This window comes from Neoarius graeffei, chromosome 13 (assembly GCF_027579695.1).
Source record: "Neoarius graeffei isolate fNeoGra1 chromosome 13, fNeoGra1.pri, whole genome shotgun sequence".
Taxonomy (NCBI): Eukaryota; Metazoa; Chordata; class Actinopteri; order Siluriformes; family Ariidae; genus Neoarius; species Neoarius graeffei.
The window spans coordinates 59,109,311-59,125,314 of NC_083581.1; the positions used below are offsets into that span (position 1 = coordinate 59,109,311).

General features: G+C 43.4%; 1 protein-coding gene across 2 annotated transcripts in view; it reads left to right on the forward strand.

The window, feature by feature from the left end:
- LOC132896979 (collagen alpha-1(XIV) chain) overlaps positions 1-16,004 on the forward strand; it is a 93,232-nt gene that overhangs the window by 57,301 nt on the left and 19,927 nt on the right. For both annotated transcript variants that reach the window (XM_060938193.1, XM_060938194.1), the window contains exons 16-26: positions 4,556-4,682; positions 5,176-5,315; positions 5,509-5,641; positions 6,648-6,790; positions 7,958-8,087; positions 8,203-8,319; positions 11,739-11,885; positions 11,980-12,036; positions 12,212-12,250; positions 12,386-12,524; positions 12,619-12,761. In XM_060938193.1, the coding sequence (XP_060794176.1) occupies positions 4,556-4,682; positions 5,176-5,315; positions 5,509-5,641; positions 6,648-6,790; positions 7,958-8,087; positions 8,203-8,319; positions 11,739-11,885; positions 11,980-12,036; positions 12,212-12,250; positions 12,386-12,524; positions 12,619-12,761 (1,315 nt within the window). The remainder of the gene's footprint in view (positions 1-4,555; positions 4,683-5,175; positions 5,316-5,508; positions 5,642-6,647; positions 6,791-7,957; positions 8,088-8,202; positions 8,320-11,738; positions 11,886-11,979; positions 12,037-12,211; positions 12,251-12,385; positions 12,525-12,618; positions 12,762-16,004) is intronic.

Here is a 16,004-nt window from a genome sequence, read left to right on the forward strand (position 1 = left end):
ATTGCCATAGCATGTGTTTGTAGAAATTCCTTTGATTTGGTTCCAATTATTTGCTTTTCACATCCTCAACTTTGAAAACTAGCCCAGTATAGTGTAAACCTTGCAATCCTACCAGTGCTGCGTTTTCCCATGATGAGAGGGCGCCCCTCTGAGAGGGTGGGGGCAATTAACATATGAATGAAAGATGTATTTCAACATTTATTTTTTTTCTTATTCTTATAATCAAGTATTTTTGATGGGGGCGGCACAGTGGTGTAGTGGTTAGCGCTGTCGCCTCACAGCAAGAAGGTCCGGGTTCGAGCCCCGTGGCCGGCGAGGGCCTTTCTGTGCGGAGTTTGCATGTTCTCCCTGTGTCCGCGTGGGTTTCCTCCGGGTGCTCCGGTTTCCCCCACAGTCCAAAGACATGCAGGTTAGGTTAACTGGTGACTCTAAATTGACCGTAGGTGTGAATGTGAGTGTGAATGGTTGTCTGTGTCTATGTGTCAGCCCTGTGATGACCTGGCGACTTGTCCAGGGTGTACCCCGCCTTTCGCCCGTAGTCAGCTGGGATAGGCTCCAGCTTGCCTGCGACCCTGTAGAACAGGACAAAGCGGCTAGAGATAATGAGATGAGATGAGTTTATTTTACCAGGAGGTACATATCGCCTATAGGCATTTTTCAATGAGCCCTGGGGGGCGACCAGTAAGAAATAAGAAAATATGCAATAGTAAATAAAAATATGAAGTCATAACATGAAACATATTGCATACATAAAATAAATGGCAACTGATAATAACAAGGAGTTTGCATATTGTTATTTACAATATTTACATCAGAACTCTTGTTTATATATGCGTTTAAAGGCTGAAAGGGAGCTGGCGGATGTTAACTGGGACGGCAGTGTGTTCCACAGTGCCGCCCCAGAGAAAGAGAAAGCTCTCTGTGTCTGCTGCAGGCGAGCTTTGGGCAATTGAAGACCTCCTTGTGTCCTGAGGCGAGTGTTGTGTGTATGTATGTTAGCTAGCTGGGTGAAACCGATCTGAAATGTGTGGAGGGGACAAACCGTTAAGGGCCTTGTATACTAATGTTGCCTTATTCCTTTTTTGTATATCAGCTACCGATGCCCAGCCTAAAATGCCGAGGACAGTGGCAGAGAGGGTGTAGTGATCACATTTAAGATTTAGATTTAACATTTAGATTGAATTTAAGATTTACACTGAAGAATCACGATATAAACAGAATAGCCTCAAATATTCCAAAGGAAAAAAGTCAGAGAGAAAAGGGTTGTATTCAGCTTTTGACATTTGGCATCCCACATTATATCGGGGCATCAATCTCATTTTATGTAGTGACACATTGCACTTAATCCTAGGTCAAACTCATCTCATCTCATTATCTCTAGCCGCTTTATCCTTCTACAGGGTCGCAGGCAAGCTGGAGCCTATCCCAGCTGACTACGGGCGAAAGGCGGGGTACACCCTGGACAAGTCGCCAGGTCATCACAGGGCTGACACATAGACACAGACAACCATTCACACTCACATTCACACCTACGGTCAATTTAGAGTCACCAGTTAACCTAACCTGCATGTCTTTGGACTGTGGGGGAAACCGGAGCACCCGGAGGAAACCCACGCGGACACGGGGAGAACATGCAAACTCCGCACAGAAAGGCCCTCGCCGGCCCCGGGGCTCGAACCCAGGACCTTCTTGCTGTGAGGCGACAGCGCTAACCACTACACCACCGTGCCGCCCTAGGTCAACCTGACTGGACAAAAAAAAAAAATCAGTTTAAGAGACCAACACATTTACAGCTCCGCTTAAGTGTGTTCATTTATGAGCATTTATCTGAAAGGTATATTCAGAATGCACAAATGCTTTCAGCATACATCACACACAATACAGATTTTTTGTAAATTATGGTTTTACCATATGCTGCTTTTGCCATCCACCTTGAACTTTCATATTTTGTAGTGGTACAGACTGGAACTGAAATAGACTTAAAGGTCATAGGCAATGGTCGGAGGTGAAACATAGAATATCAACTTTATTGTCTAGAAGAACGACCCAAAAAGCGAACTCAGTCTTCCTAGTGTCTAACTGGCACCCTAAAATTGAATAAAACGGTTAAAATATACTGTTTTGCCCCATTTCCGAAGGTTTGTTTACATCTCACTTATGCGCACTTTCACCGCCAGGGGACCGTCATCGTGGCGTCATTTAAGCCAAACAGACCGGGAGCAGTTCTGTGTTTACTTGCAAACCGAGCAAACGTGTACAGACTCTGGTTGTGAGAGGTTGTGTAAAATGTCTGAAAGCGATAGCGATTTTGAAGCAGGAACTCTCCAAATTGAATATCGAGAGGTGAAACCATATATGTATGAACTTATGGCCGTTGCGAAGCAATCGGTGAATGCGGCTCACTGGTTTGACCGTGCGGCCTCAGAATCGGACACAGCGACTCGGCTGACTCTGATCGCGGTGACCCCGGACCTCAACAAGACTCGCGCCCAAACGATTTATCCTGGTAGTTATGATAAATTCCTACTTTCGTCGTAATACTAAATAAGAGCCCTTTTGAAGAATAATTAAACCGCCCTCCCTAGTGGATATAGGTAACGATTACTTGACAGTGCGCCGGTAGGCCACATTAGCCTGCCATCCGCGGCATTATACTATTTATAGCCTACTCTAAGCGAGGAAATGTCCCTTTGTCTCATTTCCACAATGATTGTACAGGATCCATCAGGATTCTTGACTTGTCAATTGCAAGCAAAAGTAAAAATGTTTACCTCCAATCTTCTCCTTTTTGCTTGAGCGTTGCTGCTCCATTTCTTCTTTGACTGCTTGATTTTGTTTCACGTGCACAATCCACTCTCTCCGCCTCGTCTCCTCTTCCGGAAAAAAATAACCCTCTGGCTGTACTCGCACAATCCACTCTCTCCGCCTCGTCTCCTCTTCCGGAAAAAAACCCCAACCCTCTGGCTTCACACGCACAATCCACTCTCTCTGCCTTGTTTCCTCTTTCGGAAAAAGCCAACCCACTCGCTCCGCCTCTTCTCCTTTTTTGGGAAAAGCCAACCCTCTCGCGCCACCTCTTCTCCTCTTTCGGAAAAAGCCAATCCTCTTGCTCCGCCTCTTCTCCTTTTCCGGAAAAAGCCAGTCCACTCTCTCTGCCTCTTCTCCTGTCTCAGAAAAAGGTAAAAACTTCTTCCTGAACCGGTCCCATTGTTACAGTTCACTGCACAACAATAAGGCATGGTTTTTCTTTGGAAATTCCTGAACACACGTCTGCACTCAAGCTGAACGGCAATGTAAGTAAACAGAAGTGGACTCAACTCAAGCGGTTTGTTTGTCTTAAATGACCTCACGCACCGAGTGGTCACGAAAATAGCTGAACAGAAATTCGCCACGATCCGCGCTAACTTATTTTATTTATTACTTATTAACAATACTTCTTGGGACCAGAAGAAAATTACAGAGGGTTTTTAACATATATAAAGTTTAAAATGTGCATAAAATTAAAACCGTTGCCTATGAGCTTTTAAGTGAGATTATATTTGAGTTTGTTAGCTTGTAACAATCGGGGTGGCACGGTGGTGTAGTGGTTAGCGCTGTCGCCTCACAGCAAGAAAGTTCTGGGTTTGAGCCCAGTGGCCAACGGGGGCCTTTCTGTGCAAAGTTTACATGTTCTCCCTGTGTCTCTGTGGGTTTCCTCTGGGTGCTCCAGTTTCCCCCACAGTCCAAAGACATGTGATTAGGTTAACATGGGGCAGCCATGGCCTGAGGCTGAGTGGAAGTGCCCTTGAGCAAGGGCACCTAACCCACAACAACTGTAGCATAGTGTGTGTGCGTGCTCATTGCTCACATGTGTGTATTAACTGCTTCAGATGGGTTAAATGCAGAGGTTAAATTTCACTGTGTGCTTGAGTGTGACAAATAAAGGCTTCTTGGCTTCCTTGTACATTTTATCATTAGCTAAATTTATGGCCCTGAGTATATTGCTTTATTTTGTTCTCTCGTGAAATAAGAGATTAGCTCTTTTTCTTTTTTTTTAATCTTTCACTTTGGATACAATATGATTTTAATTTAGAGACGGATCTAAATTAACTTGCTTGGCCAGTTTACAATTCATTTATGGGACAGGTTCCGATCCACAGGCTGTATGTTTGACACTTCTGCCTTGGAATACAGGAGTAATCAAAAAGTATCAGCGTTCAGAACTCAGGGGAAGGAGACCTCTACTGATGGGGAGGTGTAATATTCCAGGCTGATGTGACCTCTTGTTACAAATTTCATCAAGAAGCACTGTATACTGAATGAAGAAAAGAAACACAAAATGTGAAATAAGTCAAACCGACTCACACTGATCGATCAAACTGATGGCCATCTATTTTCTACAGTCCATAATCTAACATCTGCAAAGCAAAAAGTCTATTTTGAGATTTAAGAGCATAACTTCTATTTTAAGGTTCATATACACCTGGTGGATTTCTGGACTCCTGAAGTAATATTTCCTGACTCTCTATAATGTTATCTCTCTCTCTCTCTCTCTCTCTCTCTCTCTCTCTCTCAGGTGGAGGTGGCAGGTGTGAACACAGTCTTACTGCAGAATCTGTCCTCTCTGTCCAAGTATCTGGTGTCTGTGCAGTCCCTCTATGTAAAAGGCCTGTCTGCTCCACTCACTGGTAACATCACTACATGTAAGTCACATGCTTGTTTTGCCATTTTGTAGACTTGATTTAATCATCATACAGTCCTCGGTGGGGCGGCACAGCGGTGTAGTGGTTAGCGCTGTCGCCTCACAGCAAGAAGGTCCGGGTTCGAGCCCCGTGGCCGACGAGGGCCTTTCTGTGCGGAGTTTGCATGTTCTCCCCGTGTCCGCGTGGGTTTCCTCCGGGTGCTCCGGTTTCCCCCACAGTCCAAAGACATGCAGGTCAGGCTAACTGGTGACTCTAAATTGACCGTAGGTGTGAATGTGAGTGTGAATGGTTGTCTGTGTCAGCCCTGTGATGACCTGGTGACTTGTCCAGGGTGTACCCCGCCTTTCACCCGTAGTCAGCTGGGATAGGCTCCAGCTTGCCTGCGACCCTGTAGAACAGGATAAAGCGGCTAGAGATAATGAGATGAGATGAGACAGTCCTCGGTTTAGCTCTGTCTTTATTGAGCCAGTGTTTTTCTCTGTCATATTTTCAGTAAGGGTGCCTGCTCCGTCTGAGCTTCGGGTCACTAACTACTCCGAGAACACTCTAACAGTACGCTGGGAGCCGGCTGCAGACGACGTGACCTCCTACCTGATTAAATGGATCTCTCTGAGTGGAGGAGACTTGAGGCAGGTCAGTGTTCCAGTCTTTGTATCAGATTGAATTAGCTTTGTATGTAGTAGAGTGAGATGCTGTAATAATTAATGATCACGAATTACAAGTAGATTTACTCGTACTCTGAATATGTGATGGGTTTTGGAGAACATAAAAAGGTTTCGCATTGCGGCATGATTTATTTATTTTTTTAAAATTGTCATTGTTTAAGCTGAAAGTGGATGGGGAGAGTGAAGGAGCCACACTGGAGGGTGTTGAGGATGATAAAGAGTATCAGATCTCACTATCTGCCCTCTATGCTGATGGAGCACAAAGTGAGGCTGTGGCTATAAGATACAGCACCTGTGAGTATATTTCACAGATATGATAATCCTGTATGAATCCGGTATTATTAAGATTGTCTCCCAGTGGCCTTTTGAAAAGCATCCTGCAGATGGATGGCACCATAAGTAAGATGATACTTGCGTTTTACAATTACTTCAAGTTTGTCTGTGTTATATCATGTAATTCAATAGTCGTGATGCTTAACCAAAATGTTCGAAACATTTGTTCAAAATGTTTTAAAGCTTTTAATCTAAAGAAATATGTAATGTAATGTAATAAAATAACATCATGAAACATTTTGCTGCCTAGAAATGTTAAAATGGAGTGGAGACATGAGTTTTAGTCCCATGTTATTGTATTCATTCTTATGACCGCTGCCAAATTTGTTGGAGGAGGTTAAGTTTTCACCGTTTCTTTGTTTCTTTGTTTGTTTGTTTGTTCTGTTCCCAAAGTAACTTAAGAAGTAGTGAATGGACTTTGATGAAATTTGAAGGAAAAGTGAGCCATAGGTCAAGGAACAATTAATTAGATTTTGATTCCAATCCAGATGTGTATGCAGAGTCAGGATTTTTTTTTTTTGCTTGTTTGTTTGTTTGCTTGCCTGTTCCCAACGTAACTCAAAAAGTAGTGAACGGATTTTAATGAAATTTTGAGAAAAGATGGGCCATGGAGCAACTGATTAGATTTTGATGCAAATCCAGATATGTATGTGGATCCAGGTTCCAGATATGTATGCGGAGCCAGGATTTTTTCTGTCTGTTCTCAGTGTAACTCAAAGCAGTGAACGGATTTTGATGAAATTTGGTGGAGAGCTTTAGTATTCTCCTAGGTTCAAGGGATTTGATTTTGATGTTGATAATATGGAGCTTGATGGAGGTATGCGCTCTACCGAGTGCCCTTCTAGTTTTTATGCATGTTTGTTGCATTGGGAAAAACCATAACATATAACACTGGCTTCTAGATAATACAGTATAATGAGGGTTTTATTTATTTATTTATTTTTTGTGTGTGTGTGTATTGCTTCAGTGTATGGGGGAGGTCCCACTAGTGTGTCCATCTCTGAAGAGACTGCAGTCAGTATGCTGGTCAGCTGGGTTCCCCCTAACGCTCATGTGCTGCGCTACCATGTGTCCTACACTCCTTTAACTGGAGACGCACGGGAGAACAAAGTGAGTACTCCCTGAGAAAACATGTTCCTTTCATTCATTGCTGCTGACCTTCTACCGCTCATCCATCGAGAGCATACTGACGTACTGTATTACAGTATGGTACGGCAGCTGCACTGCTGTAGACAGGGAGAGGCTCCAGAGGGTAGTAAAGGCAGCACAGAGGATCATTGGTTGCCCTCTCCCCTCCCTGATGGACATTTACACCTCCCGCTGCCTTAGCAGAGCTAAGAATATTATCAAGGACAGCTCCCACCCTGGCTTTGATCTGTTCGACCTGTTGCCCTCAGGGAGGCGCTACAGGTGCATCAGGACAAAGACAAATAGATTAAAGAACAGCTTCTTTCCAAAAGCCATAACCGCCCTGAACTTGGATATGCTCTGACTTTATAGTCTATTTTATTTTACTATTTTACTAATTTATAAATGTGCAGTACTTTTATAAGGTGACTCTCTATGCAATACTTTTATAATGTGCAATACCACACTCCAAATTGTGAAACGCAACACATACACCTCAGGACTGTGCACCTTACACACAACACATACATCTCAGGACTGTGCACCTTACACACAACACATACACCTCAAGTCTGTGCACCTTACCTTACCTTGCAATACTTCATAATGTGTAATATTTTATCTTATAATGTGACTCTCTCGTGCAATAATTCACAATGTGACTGTCTCTGTGCAATACTTTATATGTGCAATACTTTATATGTGCAATACCTCACTCCATAATGTGTAACACAACACATACACCTCAGACTGTGCACCTTAACCCCCCCTTTTTTTTCTCTCTTTTCCCTTCCCCCTCCTTCCTCTCTCTCTCCCTCTCTACACGCTGTTTGCACTGTTACTGGAGATGCTTTAATCTCATTGTACATGTGTATAGTGACAAAGGCATTCTAATTCTATTCTATTCTATTCATTCAGTAGGAATGTTCCAATTTCATGGTTCATGGTCCAATTTTATTTCGATTTGTTTGCAAATGTTTAAATGATTGCAGTATGTCTAAAGTGTCTAACGTATTGGTATACAAGGTCTCCTAGGGATATTGACTGCATCGCACACAGACTCACTACTGAATAATGTATACACACAGCATATTTAGCCATTTGTGGTGCATCATGGGTAATGTAGTCTTGTGGGGCCTTTCCTTGTAGGTGTTGTTGCCAGGCAGTGAAAGAAGAGTTCTTCTGCAGTCTCTTCTCCCCGACACTCGGTACAGTGTGCTGGTTACTGCTGAATACCGCAACAGAGAGGGAGGCAGTGCCTCAGCACAGGGCAAAACCAGTCAGTCTCTCTCTCTCTCCCTCTCTCCTCCCCCCAAACACATACAGTACATACATACCTATTATTTGTACTCACCTATATATACACATCTTGTGTTTTATCCCCATGTATCCAGCCAGTCTACGTGTGAGCAGTGTGAGTGTGGTTCGGTCTGATCACTCAAGTATCTGTGTGTCCTGGAGGCCGGTAGCAGCGGTCAATACATACCGCATAGTCATCCAAGCCCTCAGAGGTACCAGTACCAACCTGTTTATGTAATATACTATTTATAGTGCCCTCCACAATTATTGATTAGTAAAAAGGGTTAGAGAAAATCCAGTTTTTGGTGAAGTAGCTTCACTGAAAAAATGAGAGAAATCTAATTTTTAATTGAAATAAATTTATTTTATACATCTCATCTCATTATCTCTAGCCGCTTTATCCTGTTCTACAGGGTCGCAGGCAAGCTGGAGCCTATCCCAGCTGACTATGGGCGAAAGGCGGGGTACACCCTGGACAAGTCGCCAGGTCATCACAGGGCTGACACATAGACACAGACAACCATTCACACTCACATTCACACCTACGCTCAATTTAGAGTCACCAGTTAATCTAACCTGCATGTCTTTGGACTGTGGGGGAAACCGGAGCACCCGGAGGAAACCCACGCGGACACGGGGAGAACATGCAAACTCCACACAGAAAGGCCCTCGCCGGCCACGGGGCTCGAACCCGGACCTTCTTGCTGTGAGGCGACAGTGCTAACCACTACACCACTGTGCCCCCTTATTTTTTATATATATATATTTATATATATATATATATATATATATATATATATATATATAAAATAACTTATTCTTGGTACCCCTGCATTTCTTACTTTGTACAACCTCTCTTTGACAGTAAAACAGCACTGAGTCTTCTCCAATACCATTTTATAAGGTTGGAGATACAGAGCAGGGCATCTGAGACAATTCCTCTTTACGTAATCTCTCCAGATCATCCAGGGTCTGAGGCCCTCTCTTGTGCACTTTCCTCTTCAACTCGCCCCACAGGTTTTCAATGAGGTTCAGGTCAGGGGACTGAGATGGCCAGGGCAGAAGCTTGATTCTGTGGTCAGCTAAGCATTTTTGTGTTGATTTGGACATATACTTCAGATCATTGCCCTGCTGGAAGATCCAGTGACGACCCAGTTTTAGTTTCCTGGCAGAGGCAGTCAGATTTTGATTTATAATGTCCTTGGATTTCATGGAGTTCATGATGCCATCTACCCTAACAAGGTTTCCAGGGCTTTTGGAGGAAAAACAGCCCCAAAACATCACAGAATCTCCACCATATTTTACAGTTGGGACAGGGTTCCTTTCAATATAGCCATTCTTCTTTTTCTGCCAAACCCACCTTGAGTGTTTACTGGCAAAAGGCTCCATTTTTGTTTTATCAGACCATGGAACACGGTTCCAGTCAAAGCTGTAGTAGTGTTTCTCAAACTTCAGGCACTTACTTTTGTGGTTAACCTACAGAAAAGGCTTTTTACTGACAAACCCTCCAGATAATCTGTTGGCATGGAGGTGGTGTCTGATGGTGGTTTTGGAGACTTTGAAACCCCAAGGTTTTACTTGTCCTTGTAATTCGCTAACAGTGATCCTTGGGGATGTTTTTGCCTCTCCTGCCCTCCTCCTCACTGTATGTAGGGGCAAAATAAACTTGGGTCCTCTTCCAGGCAAGTTTGTAACAGTTCCAGTTGATGTCCACCTTTTTATTATTGTTCTAATAGTAGAAATGGGCATTTCCAGGTGAGTAGCTTTTTTTTTTATTTTTATAACCGTTCCCTGAGGGGCGGCACGGTGGTGTAGTGGTTAGCGCTGTCGCCTCACAGCAAGAAGGTCCGGGTTCGATCCCCGTGGCCGGCGAGGGCCTTTCTGTGTGGAGTTTGCATGTTCTCCCCGTGTCCGCGTGGGTTTCCTCCGGGTGCTCCAGTTTCCCCCACAGTCCAAAGACATGCAGGTTAGGTTAACTGGTGACTCTAAATTGACCGTAGGTGTGAATGAATCTTTCCCATGTTGATGGATGACGAAGGGAATTTGGCCTCTGTGTCACCTCATATTTGTACCCCAGTTAATCAGGAAGTCATGGATTACAGCTTGAAAGTTCCTACACACTCCAATCAACTCAAAAATGTACAATTTAAATGGGAAGCTTGCTTCAGTTACATTGTGTTCACTACAATATCCAGGAGTGCCAGTTGTTGTGGCATATGTGTTTTTGTTGAAAATAATTATTTCTTGAAGGACTTGTTTTTCTTTGAATAAATTTATTTCATTTACAGGTTGGATTTTTCTCATTTTTTTCAGTGTGAGATGAAGTGACTTCACCAAAAGGTTGAATTTTTTTTCTGATCTTTTTTTTAACTACTCTTTACAAGGGGTGCCAATAATCGCAGAGGGCACTGTATATACTTACCCACACATGGGGTCATCAGTGTGTCCATATTCAGGCTAATCATAGCCCCAGACACTCCACAAAGCCTCTAATGTCTTTTGTATACTTTTCTGGCCAAAAGCTTTAGACTCCTTAAGATTGCGTTTTGATCTCTGCACTTCCATGTACATGCACCAGTTTCATTCCGGCAGTGTAATTTCGTTTGAAGCCGTTAGCGGTCAGGAAACGTCATAATCTCACAGATATGCTGACAAGCTAAGGAAAAAGGGTTTGTGGTTAGTCATCTACCAGGACAGTCAAATGACCAGTTTCTGTAAAAGTATGCAGTTCTTGGCCATGTTTATTGATTAAATGTAGCAGACTCCCTGGCAAATGTTTGGAAAGACTTGTCTATGTCCATGGACAAATTATTTTTGAAAAAAAATTATGTCTACAAAAAATATATTGTCGAGTTTCAGATTTGATCTGTTCAAGACAGCTACGGTTTACTATTAGAATTTACAATTCACTAATTTCCCCTTGGGATCCATAAAGTCCATCCATCCATCCATCCATCCATTATCTGTAGCTGCTTATCCTGTACAGGGTCACAGGCAAGCTGGAGCGAGAGGTGGGGTACACCCTGGACAAGTCGCCAGGTCATCGTAGGCCTAACACATAGAGACAAACAACCATTCACACTCGCATTCACACCTACGGTCAATTTAGAGTCACCAGTTAACCTAACCTGCATGTCTTTGGACTGTGGGGGAAACCGGAGCACCCGGAGGAAACCCACTCGGACATGGGGAAAACATGCAAACTCCACACAGAAAGGCTCGAACCCAGGATCTTCTTGCTGTGAGGCGACAGTGCTAACCATTACACCACTGTGCCGCCATCCATAAAGTCTTATCTTACAAATCTATAGCCTACTTTCTAGACAATGGAACAACATACAAGACAGAACTGCCCAGTCTCTGTGTGTTCAACAAAATAAAATTTTTTTAAACTGTTTTAAGTTGTTGCCTATTCGAAATAATTTTGAACTGCCACTGTAATGTGCACCCTTGCAACTATGCCGTAGCCACCAAAATGGACCAGTTTAAGCTTTGTATATCCATGGTAGAAATCACATTTTGATGAAAATCAAATCATGGTGGTGATCCCTGACCCACACTCTCAGTCTTTATCGACAGAAAAAAGTGACATGTTTGTTTGCTGTCTTTGTCTGGGTTTGCTTGGGCACAGATAAGCAGAAAAAGGAGGAAACAGTAGAATCTACCAGCAGCAGTCACTGTTTCTATGAGCTACATCCAGAGACGGTGTATCGGATAAGTGTGCATTCCCGCCTGGGAACAGTAGAGAGCACTGCTGTCACTATTCTCCATCCCACAGGTTAGACTCTCATTAGGCCCTAAAAATAACTCTCTCACTTCCAAATATATGCTTTCGTCTTTCCCAAAATACTGAAATGTAATTCTCTTTTCAGCTACAGCACCATTAAGAGCACACATTCCTCCAAGACTACATCCCATACAAAAGGAAAGTGAGTATCACAGCAGCCGTCCCATCCGTATTTTATCCTCTGCTCCTGCCCAGTGTTCCCAGGAGAGGATACAGTTCCACCATGACCCTGACCAGGATAAAATGGTTGCTGAAGATGAACAAGTTAATGATCAAATGAACAATTGTCATCTCCTGTGCTGTGTTTTCCTTTACAGTGTGTCCTGAGATGACTATCAGGAATAGAGTGATTAAAGGTGATTAAACAACTGAATCATTGCTCATCTTTTTAATTTGGCATGGAAATGATCATCTCCATTAGAACGCTAATCAACATGAATCACTAGCATTGTTCCCAGAAAAATTATGTATGTGTATTTTATGCGTTGCAGGCTTTAACATGATGGAGGCATTTGGTCTGACTCAGAGAGCCCACTCCACTGTGGAGGGCGTTTCAGTGGAGGCTTTTATCTTCAGCACTCTTCCCAGCTACACCATCTACAGAGACGTACAGCTGACCCAAAGCACAGGGTGAGGATTGACAAACATTTCCCAACTGTAAATTAGCTATGCAAAGGATGTCTACGTTGTGCAAATCACTGTCTAATTTTGGCTTGTACTACAGCTTTATTCATCCAGCAGGCTTTTCTCCAGAGCACACTATCAGCATGGCCTTCCGCCTGCTCCAGGACTCGCCTAAGGAACCCTTTGCTCTCTGGCAGCTCACTGACAATGATTTCCAGCCCAAAATGGGGGTGGTGTTGGACTGTGAGTACTGGACTGCATGAAACAATATGGCCGCATGCTTCAGAAATGATCAAAACATCCAAGTTTGCCATCAGTGAGAACGATTCCTTTTCAGCTGTGTTTCATCATTCGGTAACATCATGCAGACTTGGAAATAGAAAGGTTATAACCCCACATAGAGTTCAGTGCAGAGTAATTAGGGATAATTCAGTGGCATAAAGTCCTAGTCAGATTAATGAAATGCTCAGCTCCTTCATCTTTCAATAACTTTTGGAACAGAAATAGTATTGCAGCTTTTGCTTGCTGGACGTGATAACAACATGGCTGATCATAGGTGTATTTGGAGCATGATGTTCCAGAGGAAGAAACTTGCCCTGGCATGAACAAGAAATTGATGTTGATTGGTAGTGATTCAGTTATTTTAAAAATGGAAGGGTTGGCGGTATACAAGTTTTTATTTCCCCTAGTGACAGAGAGCGGTTTCTTTCTGATATTCTCAAAGGCACAAATGGCACTGTAATTTAAGACATGAAGTGTTGGAAGAACATTTAAAGTGCATATCCTGGACCAATTTCATGTTTTGTTTTGTTTTGTTTTTTATATGAAAGTACAGTGAGAGTAAAAAGTATTTGATCCCTTGCTGATTTTGTTGGTTTGCCCACTAATAAAGACATGATCATTCTATACTTTTAATGGTAGATGTATTCTAACATGGAGAGACAGAATATCAAAACGAAAATCCAGAAAATAACTTTAAAGAATATATTTTAATTGATTTGTATTTCATTGAGGGAAATAAGTATTTGATCCCTCTAGCCAAAAGCACTTAATACTTGGTGGCAAAGCCTTTGTTTGCAAGCACAGCGGACAGACGTTTGTTGTAGTTAACCACAAGGTTAGCACACATATCGGGGGGAATTTTGGCCCACTCTTCTTTGCAGATCCTCTCTAAATCATTAAGGTTGGTGGGCTGTCGCTTGGCAACTCGGACCTTCAGCTCCCTCCATAGATTTTCGATTGGATTGAGGTCCGGAGACTGGCTGGGCCACTCCATGACCTTAATGTGGTTCTTCTTGAGCCACTCCTTTGTTGCCTTTGCTGTATGCTTCAGGTCGTTGTCATGTTGGAAGACCCAACCACGGCCCATTTTCAACTTCCTGGCAGAGGGGAGGAGGTTGTCCCTCAGGACTGCACGGTACATGGCTCCATCCACCTTCCCACTGATGTGGTGAAGTAGCCCTGTGCCCTTGGCAGAGAAACACCCCCAAAACATAATGCTTCCACCTCCATGCTTGACGGTGGGCACAGTGTTCCTGGGGTCATAGGCAGCATTTTTCTTCCTCCACACATGACGAGTAGAGTTTAGGCCAAATAGTTCAATTTTGGTCTCGTCTGACCACAGAACCTTCTCCCAATCACTTTGTACATCTTTGAGGTGATCATTGGCATACTTTAGGCCGGCCTCCACATGTGCCTTCTTAAGCAGGGGTACCTTTCGGGCACTGCAGGATTTTAATCCATTGCGGCGCAAAGTGTTGCCAATTGTTTTCCTGGTGACTGTGGTCCCAGCTGCCTTGAGGTCATTCACTAACTCCCGCTGTGTGGTTGCAGGCCGATTTCTCACAGTTCTCATGATCATTGCCACCCCACGAGGTGAAATCTTCTGTGGAGCACCAGACCGAGGTCTATTGATGGTCATGTTATACTTCTTAAATTTTCTCACAATTGCACCAATGGTTGTTACTTTAATACCCAGCATCTTGCTAATGTTTTTGTAGCCCATTCCAGATTTGTGCAGGTCAACAATCCTGTCTCTGAGGTCCTGAGAGAGTTCTTTGGTCTTACCCATGTTGGAGAGTTTGGAATCTGTCTGATTGTCTGATTCTGTGAACAGGTGTCTTTCATACAGGTGATTAGTTAGAACAGGTGTCTTCAATTCAGGTAACAAGTTGATTGGGAGTGTCTAACTGGTCTGTGAAAGCCAGAACTCCTAATGCATACTAGGGGATCAAATACTTATTTCCCTCAATGAAATACAAATCAATTAAAATATATTCTTTAAAGTTATTTTCTGGATTTTCTTTTTGATATTCTGTCTCTCCATGTTAGAATACATTTACCATTAAAAGTATAGAATGATCATGTCTTTATTAGTGGGCAAACCAACAAAATCAGCAAGGGATCAAATACTTTTTACTCTCACTGTATGTCCCTTTACACACTCATCCAGAAGGGTAATTTTGCACAAGGCCATCTGTCTACAGCAGAAAAAAATAAAATAACAAAACGCGTCTGGAAAAATCCCAAGGGAGTCTGGAGCCAGATTCGTGACGTGACCTGCGGAAGCTCCAGCAGGCTGCACGAGCTTTGCACGGTTTAAGTGCACAGCCTGTGTAGACCAAGCACTCCCATTTCTCTCTCATTGTCCAGTCTTTTGGAAAATGATGAGTACTAATCCCATCAAGATTGGTGTTGCTACACCCTCCTACGATACATCTCATCTCATTATCTCTAGCCGCTTTATCCTTCTACAGGGTCGCAGGCAAGCTGGAGCCTATCCCAGCTGACTACGGGCGAAAGGCGGGGTACACCCTGGACAAGTCGCCAGGTCATCACAGGGCTGACACATAGACACAGACAACCATTCACATTCACACCTACGGTCAATTTAGAGTCACCAGTTAACCTAACCTGCATGTCTTTGGACTGTGGGGGAAACCGGAGCACCCGGAGGAAACTCACGCGGACACGGGGAGAACATGCAAACTCCGTACAGAAAGGCCCTCGCCAGCCCCGGGGCTCGAACCCAGGACCTTCTTGCTGTGAGGCGACAGCGCTAACCACTACACCACCGTGCCGCCCCTACGATACATCTGTTAAACATTTTAATAATTACGTGATAACGTTGAAGAAATTTGCAGAAAACCACCAGGTCGTTTTCTCATAAACAAGCCAGCGCTGACGTAGGATTCAGAGGGAGGCGTCCCGCACATGACGTCACAAAAATCAATGTTTGCCAGGAAATCCAAATGCCAAGTTTTTTCAGAGGCGGACCAAGTCGCCTCAAATGGCTTGATTTCAACTGAATTTTTCTGGTATTGCACAAGGTTAAAAAAATTGCGCAAACTGCAGAATGTTACAGATATTTGACTAAAGTTTAATATAAAATAGGAGAATTACATTGATTTTGTTCCTGAATTTACCTGTGATATGCACTTTAAGCCCTAAGCACGCTGTCCTGAGCAGAGGTCGTACTGTATGTTG